Source organism: Pseudopipra pipra, chromosome 7, assembly GCF_036250125.1.
Source record: "Pseudopipra pipra isolate bDixPip1 chromosome 7, bDixPip1.hap1, whole genome shotgun sequence".
NCBI classification, from domain to species: Eukaryota; Metazoa; Chordata; class Aves; order Passeriformes; family Pipridae; genus Pseudopipra; species Pseudopipra pipra.
Genome location: NC_087555.1, coordinates 33,386,560 through 33,402,446, shown reverse-complemented (window position 1 = coordinate 33,402,446; position 15,887 = coordinate 33,386,560). Strand labels below are relative to the sequence as shown.

Genomic DNA, 15,887 nt, shown 5'->3' with positions numbered 1-15,887 from the left:
TTAAAACTGCTCCTCCAAGTCTCCCAATACATGTTTCAATTTGACAGACTAAGAGACCTACATCTTACACTGCTTAAAAGTTGGGAAATTCGTCCCAATAACAGCTCATTTAACAGAGGAGAGGAGGTGACAGAGGGCACGAACAAAAAGCCAAGGCTGTGACACAGGGATGGCCTCTTTCACAAGGGCAGGTATTTGCCAGGAGTGCATCTGTTTATGTCCTGCTTCAGAGTAATGTAAACTAAAATGCTTTAGCTGGACACCTACAGAGAGCTGTCACACCTCAGCCCTTGTACCAAAAAACACAAAACTCAGCACCAGACTTTTGTTAAACCAAATCCAACAACACCTTCTGCATTTACACCTTTTAGAGGTTATTTTTTGACCCAGTAAGGCAAGTTATCCAAAACTTTGCTTTCAAAATGAAGGAACAACTATGCTATGCTGTTTAGCCATAGTTTTAATGATATTTGGGACACTTGCCCTGACAAGCTTCAGCCTTCAGACCATTTTATCCACTACGGGACAAAGAGTTTTCACACATTGCAAACTGGATAACAAACCTGGGGAGGGGGGAGAGGAGAGAGATGAGCGTTAAACAAAGGACAGAATTCCATTTTACACACAAATTTGAGTTACAGATTAAAGAATAAAAAGAATTGATGTTGGGAAGGAGAGAAATAACGGCAACTTAGCAGCAGATGAAAAAAGAGAGATGAACAATGTAGCATGTTTAAGGAGAAATCAGTGGCTGCTAAGAAATAATGGCCCTATGAGATAATGGCCCATTCCCTTCCAGAGATCCAAGATAAAGAGTAGAAAAGAAACCCTGGAATAAGCATTCCCCAGCCATCCCACTTTGCTGCAGCAGTCTGGATAGGAACATACAATAATCAAATTTAATATTCTTGGAAATTTAATTCTATATATTGAAGAAGAGTGCATATCATAAAATGACACGTTGACAGGATTCTCATAATACATACACTGAACTGCAGGAGACTCATTTATGCACAAGAGTAGCAGTGCAGGCTGTTCTGTAATTAAGGCTGCTGCACTTCCATAAATCTGGTTTCAGACATTCTTTCCTCTAAAGCACTCCTTCAAAAAGTTACGAAATCAAAATGAGATTATAGGCAGGCCCAAAGTGACGTTTTCCCAACAGCAGTCAATCATAATCTGTTGCTGACTTACGATCTCCTAGAAATAGAGCTTCCCAACACCACCTTCAAAAATCTCTTAACATTGTCGCACAGCACATCAGTCCATCACCTTAAAGAAAAGTCAACAAAGAAACAGAAAGAAACACATAAAACCTACTTTAATGGGCTTGCAAAGATGCTTCCCATCATCCAGAGTGAGCACCACATTAAGGCATTCCCAGAGATCCTTCTTGCCTAAAGAATACGATGTGAATGACCTTATTATCCAGGTCTTGCCCCACCAAACGACTCATCTTTCCATCACTAAAAGGCGCAGTTTGGAATGCAGCCGTCAACAAAAGCCCCTGGGTCACTCCTATCTGGCCATTAGCAGGTGGGATGGACCCGGGAAAGCTGCCACTAAGAGCCTGACCGGGCTCCCAACACTTCTGCAGTCCCTGAGCCCAGCGGTGCCAGGATTACAGGATACTCTCCCACTCCTATGGAAAGCTCCTCAGCTGTCACACCCCTGAATTACAGCACTTTGTATTTACCGGCTGCTTCTTAACTCTGCTCGTACCTGTGAAATAAGAACTCGAGTGTGCCGAAAAATTTCAGAACTAATACACTTCAGCTAATCAGGGCATCCAAAGCTGTCGCTATTTTTATGCAGATGGTAAAAGTTAGAGCACTGAGTTGTTCAGCTCACCAAAACTGAGCCGTGCTGTCAATATATATTAAAAGATGTTTATAAGAATGCACTGCATGCTACATTGCAGCCAAGTCAAAGTTTATACTGATCCCATTACCTGACAACTCACTCGCTGGAACACGGTGTCAGAAGGCCCATTTTCCCCAGAGTCCCTGGAAATGCAACTGTATCAACTACTTTTAAAAGCCTGGAATACAGCAACCTGAAACTTTAAACATAGAATTGTATTTAAAAAAATACGGCGCTACATCTCTTAAAGTCAAATTAACTCTGAGGAGAAGTAAATGTGGGAAAATGGTGATACAAAGACATGGACTTGAATTAAAAGAGGCTGCTGCAGCAAAGTGATAGCACCTTTCAACTGAAAGAACCCAAAACTGTGGAATTTGTGTGTTATACTCAGAGCTGTGCCTAAAGCACCTGCCCTAGGAACGGTGTGAAGCAGTTTCACAGACAGCCTTTAAGCAAGAAATATAAAATAAGTAAGACTACGATGTAAGGCAAATATATTGAAACTTGACAAGAAATGAAAACCAAAAACTTAACATAACCTAAAAGAAGAAAAAAAGACATAGACAGAATTATGCTTAAGAGGAGAAAGAGCAAAGTAGTAGTAGCAGTCTCCTCAAATTTTCCTTTATTCCTCTTAACAGAGACACAAAATTTAAAATATAAACAGAGGACCACTGCAACAGATTAGAGTGACTGAACCTTCCCAAATCTCCAACAAATATTTTCTGGAAAACTGCTACCAAACCTAACCCAGTACACTGCACACCCCTCAATAATGCTGGTATTTAGTCAATCCTAAGAAAAGTGGTGGTTGATCTTGATAGCAAAATACAGTCTGTAAAATAAAAAATGACTGAGCAATGCAGTCACAAGTACTACATTTTTCACCTTCCAAGATTTAAAGACACGAGTGTTGACATTATCTTTACCACTGGGACTTCTCTAAATTGAGGAGTACAATCTATAAATTCCTAGAAAAAACTCAACCACTTGACATCACATTACTTGCTGTGGAACAAATGCTTAATTTTAAGTGCATGCCAATGTTATAATTTCTAGCAAGCCAACGGAAGACTGCCAAAAAAAAATCACGTTTCCATTGCCATTTGTTTCTCCTGAATAGCAAATTGTTTGAATATTTTGAAAAATAATTTCAGAACTTCATTGTTGCTTTCACTTCGATAGTAAATACATACTCCTAATCTAACATTCACAAGACACGCTGCCCTGTAAGATTGCTCCTTAATGTTCAGGCAAAAAAAGCAAGGTCTCAAAGACATTAGTCCCTGTAGAAGACAAGACATGAAAAAGCAACGCCGTTAAAATCTGCAGGTTAATATCTCAATGCAAAAAGGCCAATGTAAGACACTGCAAGGGAAAAAAACCCGACACATTCCCTGTTCTGCAACGGGGCACACAAGCTCTCTCCAGCTTCAGGTTAACGAGAAAGAGGCACCAAAATTAAGAATTAAGACAATTAACAAACCCACCCCAAAAACCCAAACACTATGGTAGGTTAGACCATCTCGCCATGCCCCCTAAGCAAAGTGTGCACCACTCTTTTGAGGGTTTTTTTTCCATCACCTTCCTAATCCAGCTTTCTACAGACATCACACAAATCCACCAACATGTAGGTTGTGTGCAAATCTCTTAAGGTGAATAATCTGAATAATTCTTAGGCTCCATGCAAGAAACAGCGATGCCTCGCTCCTTTTTCTGTCTCAGCCCGTCTTCCTCATAAAGCGAAACCATCCAGTGCTGAAAACTCATTTTAAAAACGTTATTAAGAGATGGCAAAAACCCAGCCTGTGACGTAGTTTGCTCCCGAGTCCACTCACACTTTGGATTATAACATGGTAGATACATCCACACGCAGCATTGCCCAACATGCAGCAGAAATAAAAAAAAATTAATAAATAAATAAAATAATAAATCCATAATGCACGACCAGCGCCGTGTGCCGCTCCCCGGCCAGCCCTGGCTATATTAGGGCAGGGGAAGGGCCGGGCTGGCCCCGCCGGACCGCGACCCCCGCCCGGGCCGCGCCCCCGCTCCCTCAGCGCTGCCCCCGCTCTGCGCACTGCGGCCGCGGCCCCCCCGCCCTCGCTCCCTCCCTCCGCGCACCGCGACCCCCGCCCGCGGCAGCGCCTTCTCCGGCGGCCCCGCGGGCTCCTCACCGGGCCGGAGCGCTCCTTTCCCGGCCCCTTCCCTGCTCCCTCCCGGGCCGCGGCGCCCGGCGGGCGGCTCCTCTCCTCACACACGCGGGGCGCCGATCGCAGCGCCGAGCGCCGCCCGGGTTCCTCCTGCTGCTGCCGCTGCTGCCGCGGCGGGGAGAGGGACCCCGCCCCCGGCGGCAGCCGCCGCCAATGGCCGCGTGGAACGCCGATGATGGGCAGCGGCGCGGACCAATGAGCGGCGCGCCGCCCTCCCCCGGCCCTGCCGCGGAGTGGTGCCGCTCGGCGCTGACGCGAGGGAGAGCCCACCCGGAGCGCAATGACCAATGGAAGGGCTCTGCCGCTTTGACGGACAGTCACGAAAACCAATGAGAAGCGCGCACCGGCACCGCAAGGCCCGCCCGCTGCGCGCCGCTGATGGCCGCGGCCGGACGGGGCGATCCCGCCGCTGTGGCGGCGTGGGGTCCTTGTGCTCCTCGCGCCCTCCGGCCCCGGCCGCTCCCCCTTCACCCGCGTCCTTCCCCTCTCGCCGGGTGTGCTGTGCGTTCTGAGCAGCAGCGCCCTGACCCCGCCAGGTGCCCCCGCCAGCCCTCCCGCACCGCGGCGGGGCAGGCTGGGAGCTGTAGTCGGGTCTTGCCCTCTCCCCTTCTCGCCCTGCTGGCGCCTCGCCCCGGCTCTCACCACTCTTACCTACGCCGAGAGCTGGCGGGGTGAGCCCCGTCCAGCCCGGCCCTCAGCGCCATCCCCGCTCCCCCTTCCCGCCACCCCGCTCCCTCAGCCCGCCCGCGCTCCTCCAATCCCGGCGGGACAGCGGCCGGGGCGAGGCAACGCCGGGCGGGAGTACGATTTTTAACTCGCTCGCGGGGAAGCGGGGCGGGGGAAGGGGAGAAGGGATGGGGAGGGCAGAAAAAAATAAGGAAAAGCGGTTCCCGGGCCCCAAAACGCTTCCCGTCCGTGACCCCCCGGCCGTGCGTCACTTCCCGGCGGCCGTTCGAGCGCGGAGCCCGCGAGGTGAGGGGGGACGGGGCGGCTCCGTCGGTGTCGCCAGCCAGGGACGAGCTGCCCGCTGACTCCTGTTCCAGCCCGTGCCTGTGCCAGGAGATCCCTCCGGTTGTGTTCTGGTGCTGCCGGTGCCGGCTCATCGCAGATAGTTCTGCGATTGCAGCTGCGGGGAGTTGCGTAAGTAAAATCAAAAAACTCGCCTCCAGGCAGGTGCTGAGGTGTCTGTTTTCCTCAAGCCCGACACGCCGGCCTGTGGAAAAACTGTTCTGTGCTCTGCCTGATTTGCTTTTTAATGCTGTGTTCTATTGGCTCTTTATTATCCCGCTGGTGGCTCCTCAGGACAAGAAAGACAAGGAGCTGCTGGAGAGGGTCCAGCAGAGGCCACGAAGATGATGAGGGGTCTGGAGCATCTCTCTTATGAGGAGAGAGTGCGGGAGCTGGGTCTGTTTAGTCTGCAGAAGAGAAGGCCGAGAGACGATGTCATTAACACATATAAATATCCCAAACGTGGATGCCAAGAGAACAATGCCAGACTCTTCAGTGGAGCCCAGTGACAGGATGAGGAGCAATGGCCATAAACTAAAACAAGAAGTTTCACCTCAACATGAGGAAGAACTTCTTGACATTGGCAGAGCACTGGGAGGTTGTGGAGTCTCCCTGTCTGGAGACATTCCAAACCGACCTGGATGTGTTCCTGTGTCACCTGCTCCAGGTGACCCTGCCTTGGCAGGGAAGTTTGACTGAATGATCTCCAAAAGTCCCTTCCAACCCTGACAATTCTATGATTCTGTAAAATCGTTGATTAATCAATCAGCCAAGGTCCCATGATGTTCTTTGAGCCTGGAATTCCCTATTAACTTTTACTGAACACACAGTCACGGAGCAGTTAAGGCCATCAAGTGGAAATTTATGAAGCAAAACCCTTAATGGAAAGACTTGTTTGTTTTAAGCATCTGCTGCTGAGCTGCATTAGAAGGCTATACTTAGTGACCTATAAAAGAAAAAAAGCAGTGGGCTTATATTATGTAATCAGCTTGTGTTGACAAACAGCTATTGGAAAACTTAAAATAGTCCTTGAAGTTGTCATCAGTCTTGCACCCAACTTTCCAACACAGAAACATGTCACCTGGGGTAATATCCTCAACAAGCTGGGTTTCAGTTGCTACCTCCAGAAGGATGATAGTCTATGGTGAAATGCAGCGTAGCAGCAGCAGTGACAGAAAGATTTCCAAGGTTGGGGTTTTTTTTCAAATTTTATTTTATTTTACTAGTATTTGCACTGCCCTTATCCCTCAGTAGTTACTTACTTTTCCAGATCAGTTATGATTCTTTGAACATAATATAAGTTGGAGCACATTACTTGGAAATATTGCTGAAGTTGTTTCTCTCACGTATGAACAGTCTACTTGCTTGAATTTAAAATAAAAACATGTTTCAGGTTTCCTTAAAAGTTCGAGGGACATTCTCAAAAGTTTTCTTGGAAATTACAATTACTGCACAAATATGTCTATAAAACCTAGTCTCTTTTAATTTAGTATTGAAAAATGGTGTGAACTGGACTGCATCAAATAGTCTATAGGTACATTGTTGTAGAGCCCCTTCAAAAGAACTTCAGCAGACTGGAAAGGTAAGACTCACCTTTACAAAACACACAGTGACTCATCAAATACTTGCATTTATCCTGGTGTTCACAAACCCTCCAGTTCATAATTTTTACTGGTTTTTATGCCCTATGAATGAATCATGTTGTAGGTCCATGAGTCTTCCTCATTCCTGCTTTTAGAAGCTGGGATCATTTACCACTAGCTAGTGCTGAGATATGTAAGCAATTTTAGATAAATAGTTATTGGGTTTATCAATTCAGCTGTTTCATCCTTGATTTCCTTTAAAACACTAGAATAAATACAATACAGTTTGGGGTTTTTTAACTCATGAAACCTGTGCAGTTGAATGAACTCTCTGAGTGAAAAGCTGGGTCTCCACACCAAACCTTTTAGGTCTATTTCGTCTGGAAAAATGCGAGTTCCAGAGCTTGTGATCTAGAGGAATGAGAAGGGTGATAGGATGGGTGTTACAACAAATTAGGGACACAGAAACAAATGAAATATTGTAGTTAAAGAATATATGCACTAGTCTTACTCTCTCCTCTGAGATCTTCTGAGACTGCGATGGGTAGAACAACAACAGATACAAACTGGTCTTCTGCTACACTGACTAGATTTTTTTTAAAAAGGTTATTTTTATTTTTTAACATTACCACAGTGCTGTCTGTAATTGACTGTCTCCAAACAAACCATAAATGACCACCACTGCCAAAGTCATTGTGTATGTTTTTATAATAGTCATTGTTCACCGCATGGAGTTCTCTAATTAATCACCTGGTCTATAATTAGTCACCCAGTAATAAACTAAACAAAATTTTATGCATATCTGGTAGCTAGTGCTTGCTGTGTTGCTGCCTTTCAAGATGGATCTCCAAAGTCAGTTTTAACCTTGTTAATGACTGATAGAGAAACATTTTTCCTGGTAGTACTGCTGTGTACTGATGACTAATATGTGCCTCCTCTAATTCAGATTTATGCTTCTAAAGCTGCATTGTTCCTATTCAGTGTCTCAGTGAAAGAATCTTGTCGTGAGCTCGTTCAACAGCAAGTTAATTGTGTTACCGTTTCATTCTCATATTGTCACTCACAACAAGCTATGGAGCAAAGCTGATCAAAAGGTGTATCATTATCTCTGCTTTTATAGAACAGAAAATTATCACAGAAAATGAGTCACAAATTTCCTTTGGAGGTGAATCACAGAACTGAGCGTTGAACAGGTTTGTTGGGTCCGCCAATCCTGCAGTGTTCGTGTTCAAGCTCGGCTCTCCAGAAATGTTTGGTGTTTGTTTTTTCACCACCAGTCTTGAAGTACCTTAATCAACTTTTAAAAGAATTAAATACTCTGTGGAAAATATTGTGATAGAACTATTGTAGGGATTATGGTTGCTTTCCCAACAGTTAGAGCTGAAACATTTCTGTTTGCTCAACTGAGAGCTAAAGTGGGTGTTTGCTGGAGCTTTATGAGTTCTGTGAAATGCATCTCTTGGGCAAGCCAGAGGCTTTCCATCTCCTTTTAAAAAAGTTCAGTGGTGGACATGCATCAGAGAGCCTTGGTGCTGATTACAGTACTTGTATCTGCTGCTGAACGCTCCAGAGGCCCAGGGTACAAGAATATTGTTTCTTTAAAGATACATGAAAGATTCCACTTGTAAAAATGGGGAGGAATAATTGCCATAGTCAATAATGCAGTTCCAACCAGATGGCACAGAATGCCTGGTTTGCGAAAGAAGTCTGGCTTTCCTTTCTCTGTAACTGGTTATGTCATTGACATTCAGAAGGTGACTCATCAAATAGTCACCGTTTGTCTTTGGACAGGTTATGTTCCAGGTCTGCAGTCAGAGCTCTGCATCAGGAGTATGTGGAGCAGCACTGGGCTTGTCTCAGTAGTTTAGCACCTCGAGGGCACTCCTGATAGGAGTCTAGGGAAGAAAGGTCCTGCCTTTCTGCTGATAGTACCAGACTTAGGTGAGAACTGGGCTTTCTGTACCTTGATCCTGCTGTTGGAAGCACAACATCAGCCTCTCTCCAGCCCTGGAGTTCTTCCTGCTCTGTGAATCGCTTGCACTCATCTGGTGAGGAGCAGCAGGTGCTCAGACCCATGAGGTCCATGTTTCTGAGAGCAGTGCTGTGACCATGTTTATACAGAAGTCCTGCAGTGTGTGCATACACACACCCCCCTAGCTGTGATTCCAGGTAGGATTGTTGCTTTCATACGTGAGCAATAACATTCCTAGGGCTTTGTATGTGGGACAAAGGATACCTCTTCAAGAATATGCTTCTTAGAAAAAATTATCTAGCAGCTAAGTAATTTAACACAAAATAGAACAGAATCCACAGCAATGGTAAATACAGCCCTTATGCCTCAAATTTGAGTGTTGATCAGTATTTAAATTTGAATTCACTCTGTTCCCTCACTGCCCAGCAGAATGGTACATCCAAGCAGCTGTGGTTACACACCCCTTCATTGCAGAAGTGGTAATAGATGCCCAAGAAGGAATGCAGGAATGAACTGGAAGTTCTCCAGTTCAATTCTTTCACAATGACAGTGTCATGGAACTTGCCTGTAGGCTCATGCACAGCACTTTCTTCACATTCCCCTGACTGTCTGTAATGCATATCTTGATAGACATGCCTGTAATTCATCCTATAACCAGAAAAAAAGCACTTATTCATTTTCTGTCTGCATGAATGTCATTAGTCTGACTGGCAATGCTGGTGACAGATCTTTCAAAATTCTCATTTTTCGATGTTTCTGCAACAGTTAGTGGACTTCCAGAACATTCAGGTCCTGTTCTTTTCCCTATCCTTCTCCCTTTTCCCACTGTTGTCAACAGTAGTGGGAGTTCCTTTTTATTTTTCTCCAGATGTGGCAAATTCCCCACAACTTATATTTGCTGTGGTCTGTTCATTCCCTTTTAATTTGTATCTCCCTGATTTTAAGACTATATTAAGTGTCTAACAAGACAGGACCTGGCTTACTGGGCCACATGGGAGGTGCAGAGCAGGGGGTCAGTGAATCCCACTCTGGAATCTCCTCTCCACACCACAGGTAGGGGCTCCACGTGCTATGAGCAAGCTGCCACTGGGAGAAGCTCTGTGGAGAGGGGTCTCTCAGGGACTGGGATCTCCCACTGATCTTGGAAAATGTCCAGTAGCAACCCCTGTGCTCATCCCAGTGGAAATTATTTCTCAATTTTGGTCTAATGTGGGAGATGGAGCGTTGGGAAATAGAGTTGTGATAGAACAGCCATTTGCAGTGTCCCCAGGTCTGTCTTACCCTGTAAGGAGTGTGAAACAGCAGGTTCCTTAGTCCTGCAGGTCCTTGAAGAGAATGATCATTTAGCTCAGCACGTTTCTGCCTGTGAATGTGATGGCTCATCCCACACATTTTTTCTGATTTCTTTCGAGTTGCTTCAGAAATAAGTCAGGATCAAAAACCCCAATTATACCATGTTCAGGATTTTGCTCTCAAACCTGGAAATACTGTTAACAGTGTAGGAACTGTATTTTGGCTGATGTTCCTTGTTCCTATGGTAATCCAGCTCCTCACACAGGCTTTGAATCCAAAATAATTAGGTAATGTTTTGATGTAAAGGTTTGCCACTTTCTTCATGTTCGGTCAGTGCACTGCTGCTGAGCTTTATAACCTTTTGGTTGGTTGTTTAAAGTCTACTGAAATTAAAAGAGAGTTAAAAATATTTCTTTTCTACCCCTGTCCCTTGGACAAAAATGAATGAAGAATCTACATTTTCAATCTGAAGCACACTATGAGAATTTTTGTTGATTAGTTATGTGGTTCGATGTTGTTTCTTTCTGAGGGAAATAAAATTCCTTACTGTTTTTTTTTAATTATTATTATTTTTTATTCTTTTTCCCCCCCTTCCCTCAAAGTGGGTGTATTTTCCTCTTTTTTCTGATTTGATTATTAGAATTAAAAATTTTAAAGGACTATTAGTTCCATCCTCAGAAGGTTAAATAGCCTATTTTTTTTCCTAGAACTCTTCTGAAAAATATTTGCTAAAAGAGTTCCATTTCAATGCCCATGAGCAAGCGCTATTTGAATGGCCAGTAACTTTCATTCATGAACAGGAAACTTCCTTACATAATGATTTCATATTTTAAAGGAAGTGATACATCCTGACCTCTTCATCTTAGAGTATTTTATTGGTACTGAGGTGGTGGACTCTTCCTCCAGCATGTGCATTATTTTGTGCTTTCCAGAGAGAATTCTCAAGAATTCTCGAGAAAAGTTGTGTAGATATTGAATATTTTGAGCTGAAATGATTAGTATTGTTCCACGAAGCTTTATTTTTAAATGCATTGCAGACCTGTCCTGCAGGTAAAGCATCTTTTTTTTTTTGTTTTCGTTTCCCTCAGGTTCAACATGAGTGCACTCCAGGAAACACCTACACTTGAAGCTTCTCATTCAGAAAATGTTGATGCTAAGCTGTCCTTTCTACCTGAAAGACTGAGAAAGAAGCTGCTTCCTTTTCAGGAAAAAGGCATCGTATTTGCACTTCAAAGAAGTGGCAGGTAAAATCCTTTTTGTATCACATGCTAAAAATAATCATTTTAGGTAAAGAAATTAATTTTTATTTATTCAATACCAGCAGCTCTTAGCTGAGATATTACAGAAATCTTTCATAAACTAGAAGATAACCTGATTTAAAATGAGGAGTTGTGGGGGTTTTTTCCACAGAGGATGAAAAATGTTTAATAATGCATTCTGCAAAAGAGAATTGTAGTACCAAAGTGATATCAACCTCCTCATGTAAAAGGAGGTTGATGTCAGCAGGACCACAATTTTTGTTATGTTAATAGAGAATTCTTAAAATAAGTTAATTCACATTTGATTCTTCAGTTCTTAATGGCGTGGTAGAGCTGTTAAGGGAGTGACTAACAGATCCTGATGCATCTGTGTGTTAATTCTATTTTAAACTTGGTACCATTCTGGCACTTAACCAGGGTGTTCTGGAGCTCCCTGAGCTGCAGCAGCAGAGCAGAAGGAGCCCTGCAGAGAGCTCAGCAAGTGCAGCAGCTGATAGGAGAGGCATTCAACAGTTAAGTACCTGATAAATCCAAAAAAATGGTTTGTGCAGCACAGGCTGGAAATATTTTGCTGAGTAAGAGCCAGTTACTGAGTTATACAGTAAAGAGGAGGGAGGGAAGTGCTACTTCCACATTTATGAAATTTAGGGAACGCAGGCAATTGCAACCTAAAGCCATGAAACTACTGTGTGCTGTTCTTTTGGAAAGTAATGGTGTTTGAGAGGTCTGGTACAAGGGGAATTACAATGGAAGTGGTTGTAAAGATGGATGAAGTTAATTTCTGATCATTTTATCATCTCACTTAGGGCAAGAGGCCTAGGGCCTAAATTTGAATATAATAAATGGAAAGCCCTTGGCTACCATGTCTCAGTTGATCTGATTTTAATAAAGGGAAGTGAAGTTTATAGAATATGCAGTTGAGGTACATTTGCATATACAAATAGTGAAATAACAGAAGCCATTAACATTGAAGAAACTATACCCATTTAATTAGCATAGGCTAGTGGATGTGTTTGAAAGGGGCATTATCTTTTGCAGCCTATTATATAATGCAGAGGTTCCTCAGGAAGCAGCTTAACTGTAGGACTGGATCCATTTTAATCAGATATTTCTTTATTCTCTTTGTTGAAGAAGTAACAATTGCCTGCAATAAGTTTGTTTTCTTTTTTTCTTGAAGCCCTTCATTAACAAGACTTTTGCATAATATGGCCCTGATGGTTTTGATGTGGCCTGCATATGGAAATATGTTCATCATGATTGCAAGAAACCTCTTTCCTTGGCACACCAAATCCTGTGTTTTAGCTGGGTCAAACTGGGGCATTGTGTGCCCACTCTCAGTCAGCTTCTATCAGAATTAAAATGTATTAAGTCAAACTTTCCCAAGGAGTGTTTTTCAATCTGTCCCTTGCTCATGCAGATCTATTTCTCTTTCTGTCCCAAAACAGAGAACAAAAGCCTGTGGTGCTTGCAGCTGAATTTTCTCATTAGTTTGTGAGCCCTTGGCTCACCCAAGTCTTTCCCTTTTGTGTACTCCATAATGATTTAAATCTTTTTTCAGTATCCCCAGGGGTATATTTTAGCAGGGTCTGGTGCTTTCCTGTAGAAGTGTCTTTTCTAGTTTTAAAAAATATATAAACACAGGTCTTTGAAGTCAGCAATATGTGCATCTCAGCTCATCTCTCTTCTGTCCCCCAGGCTATGCCCTCCTTGCAGTCATCACTTAATCCAGGCTTTGCTGGAGTGGAAGGAAACTGGTGTAGAGCAAGTGCTCTCCTGTAGGCTGAAGAGATTCAATTAATTAATCTTATCTTAGGTTAGACAAGCACCCAGCCTGAAAAAGGAACTTATTATTGGAACAAACTTTTATTTCTTACATGAAAGAGGCTGGGAGTGAACTATTAATTCCCTTATCTGTTCCCAGGGTATGAAATAAATATACTGTTGTGGTTTGTGCTTTTGCTTCATTAGTAAATGAATCAAAGGCTTTTCCAGTAGATGCTCCAGGGGCATCATCTGGACTGACAGACACTGCCCAACCCTCTTCTAGGAACTGATAATTCTAGAGCCAACAAGGCAGTGAATGGTTCAACATATGCTAAGATACCTTTTACCTCACAAACATGCCATAAAGGTAAATAACTGCAGGGCTACTTACTCCTTCCTAGAGTTTATTCTTCAGAAATGCACTTGGGAATGGCTACTTAGGGGTGGATACAACATACAGTCTTTATTTATAACCTCAGACATTAATGTGCAGAAAAGATGGGTGCACACAAATTATGTCCTTGAAGACTATTTTATTTCTATTATTTTTGTTCAGTAAAGATCTAAGTTACTTTTAAAACCAGCAATAATATGTATTTATTTATTTCTATGTGCTTTAAACTGTCTCTTAAATAAAAAAAACCAGCAAACTTGTCCCTTCTAGGAACATAAACTCTTAGCAATGGGCTTGGGAAATCCTGAGGAGTCAGCACGTGTTGGTGAAGAGGAGGTGGCAGTGTCCGAGCACAGTACTCTGGGAAAGTGGTAGAAGCTTGGGCAAAATCCCCAAGTTACAGAGATCTGTGGGCAAATGATTGCTAGCACTGATAAGGATTGTATTCAATCTCCTTTGAGCCCACATCTCTCTTTGAATACTATTGATTCACTGCTGCTGTTCACTAATGTAGCACTTGGAGACTCACAATCTCTTTTTACCATGTTTTCTTGTTTTGTATCCTCTCTTTACAGAAGTGTGGGACATCTGTCTCGTAATACAAACAGTTTGTTCTCCTGACTGCACTATAAAAGTCAGAGGTGTGCTGTTTGGAAGTTAGTGCTTGTGCTCCTGGGTGGCATGTGTTCACCATATCACTAAATGCCTTATCAGGCTTCGTCATAAAAGCTGTCAGCGTGGCATCTGCAAACATCATTATTTAGTATTGCTTGCCTAGTTGATGGTATCTGCAAAAGATGCCTTCAGACACACAGATATCTTTCCTCCTAGACATGCTGGCAGAACAATTTGTTTAAGCTGTCTTGCTTGTGGATGCAAAAGAGGATTTGGAGATATTTACCAGCCACGAAAATGAGCTTTTCAATTGTAACTGTGTGCTCAAACTGTTTTACTGGGGTAATCTTGTTTCCTCTTTAAGTTTTAGAGGTACTACATTAACATATATTCTGGAGAGTGATTTTTAGTTTCCCATACATGCTGGCTCAATGTTGCTTATTGAGTACAGACACAGTAAAAAAGGTAAATGACCATGGCTGGCAGTATCAGGATATGCAGAGTTTGTATCTGGCATTAAGTTTTAATGAAAGGGTTTTAATGAAAGGATATTGGTTTTGTTAGGCTGTCCCTTTCTAGAGTAAGAAAAAGTTGTGTAGTGTTTCATATTGCTTTTGGTAGTAGGGTACAGAGGACCATTGTGACAGTGAGCTGATTAGAGAATGGAGTGTCAGTGTCCTCTATTAAAATATCGAATCAGTTGCCTGCACTTCAAAATAGTACATTTTTTCCCAGTGAGTGTCTCTGATCTCTAGCAGGCTACACAGGAGAAACACATAGTTAGTTCTTTGTTAATTAGAACAGACTTTTACTTCAAAGACTTTATCAGTCTTTGTAGAAATTAATTCCCCCCTCCCACCCTCAGAGTAGACCAGAAAAAACCAGAGGTTCAAATCAAAATTTCCTCAAACCTTATGAATACAGGAAGGTTCTTCACTGCTAATGTAGGGCACACATAGTCTGCTGAGGTTTTAGTAGTTGAACCATAGAAATGTAGCTCTTGGGCAGGAAGCAAATAGAAATGTTTGGAATTCCCAGGCACAGCCCATTGTAGGGCCAGGAATTTCTGATATGTGATATTTAAATTCTTGGGTGAATTTCTACACAAATTTCTTCAGCTTTCTAGGGTGTATTAGTCATTGAGTAGTATGAAAGGTTTAATTTCCACTTGAGTTGGGTGTCTAAGGGAGTCATAGATTTTGGGAACTGATACAGGAAGAGAAAATACATTCAGTCCCTGCACTTCCATGCACATTTTAGTTTGTGCTGGAGCAGTGGGGCCTTTTGTCTTACACTTTTATTTAACTATTTTTCACTTTCACTGTTATTTTTGTCATTATTACAGAGTTTGCTTCTGATTTTTATGTTGTCTATTAATCTTTCTTTGTCCTTCTGTACAATGCCATTGTTGCTTTCTGTCTTGTGTTGCCCTTTTAAGTTACCAAGGCTTTTGTTTCACTTTGCTTTTATCTTTACCATTTTCGATCCGAGATTACTGATTGTTTTGCTTTTTCAGTGTGTTTCTTTTCTTCAGTTTCTTTTCTTCGATAGTAGGTATGAATAAGAAAATAGATTTGTCTTCCATTTTCATTTTGAAGCACTAAGCCCAGTTCCATGTCCATGTATCTGTTACTGTCTGATTTTTCTGTCCTTTGTTTGAAAGGTCACAGGTTGCTGCAAGTCGATGTTGTGATTAAATGCAAGAGCAGCTGCTTTTTACCATTATCTCAATTTCTTTTTGGTTTCTTTAGAATCAGCTACATGGTTTAAAGGAACACCTCTAAAAATATTTTATTTTTATAGGCTACAGGCTACTGTTGAATTTTTCCCCAGTGTTATTTATTAGTATTTCTCTCCTGGGAGACATGTCATAGTTATTTTCAGTGGAATTTTACTTTACTGTTTTCACCTATTATAAGT

The 15,887-nt window shown here is 42.7% G+C and overlaps 1 protein-coding gene across 1 annotated transcript in view; it reads left to right on the top strand.

Annotated features, from left to right (window-relative positions):
• Positions 1-4,471: 4,471 nt before the first annotated feature.
• The window catches only part of ZRANB3 (zinc finger RANBP2-type containing 3), a 43,183-nt gene continuing 31,767 nt past the window's right edge, over positions 4,472-15,887 (top strand). Inside the window, exons 1-2 of the mRNA XM_064661588.1 lie at positions 4,472-5,219; positions 11,024-11,179. Of these exons, the coding sequence (XP_064517658.1) occupies positions 11,031-11,179 (149 nt within the window). The 5' untranslated portion in view covers positions 4,472-5,219; positions 11,024-11,030. The remainder of the gene's footprint in view (positions 5,220-11,023; positions 11,180-15,887) is intronic.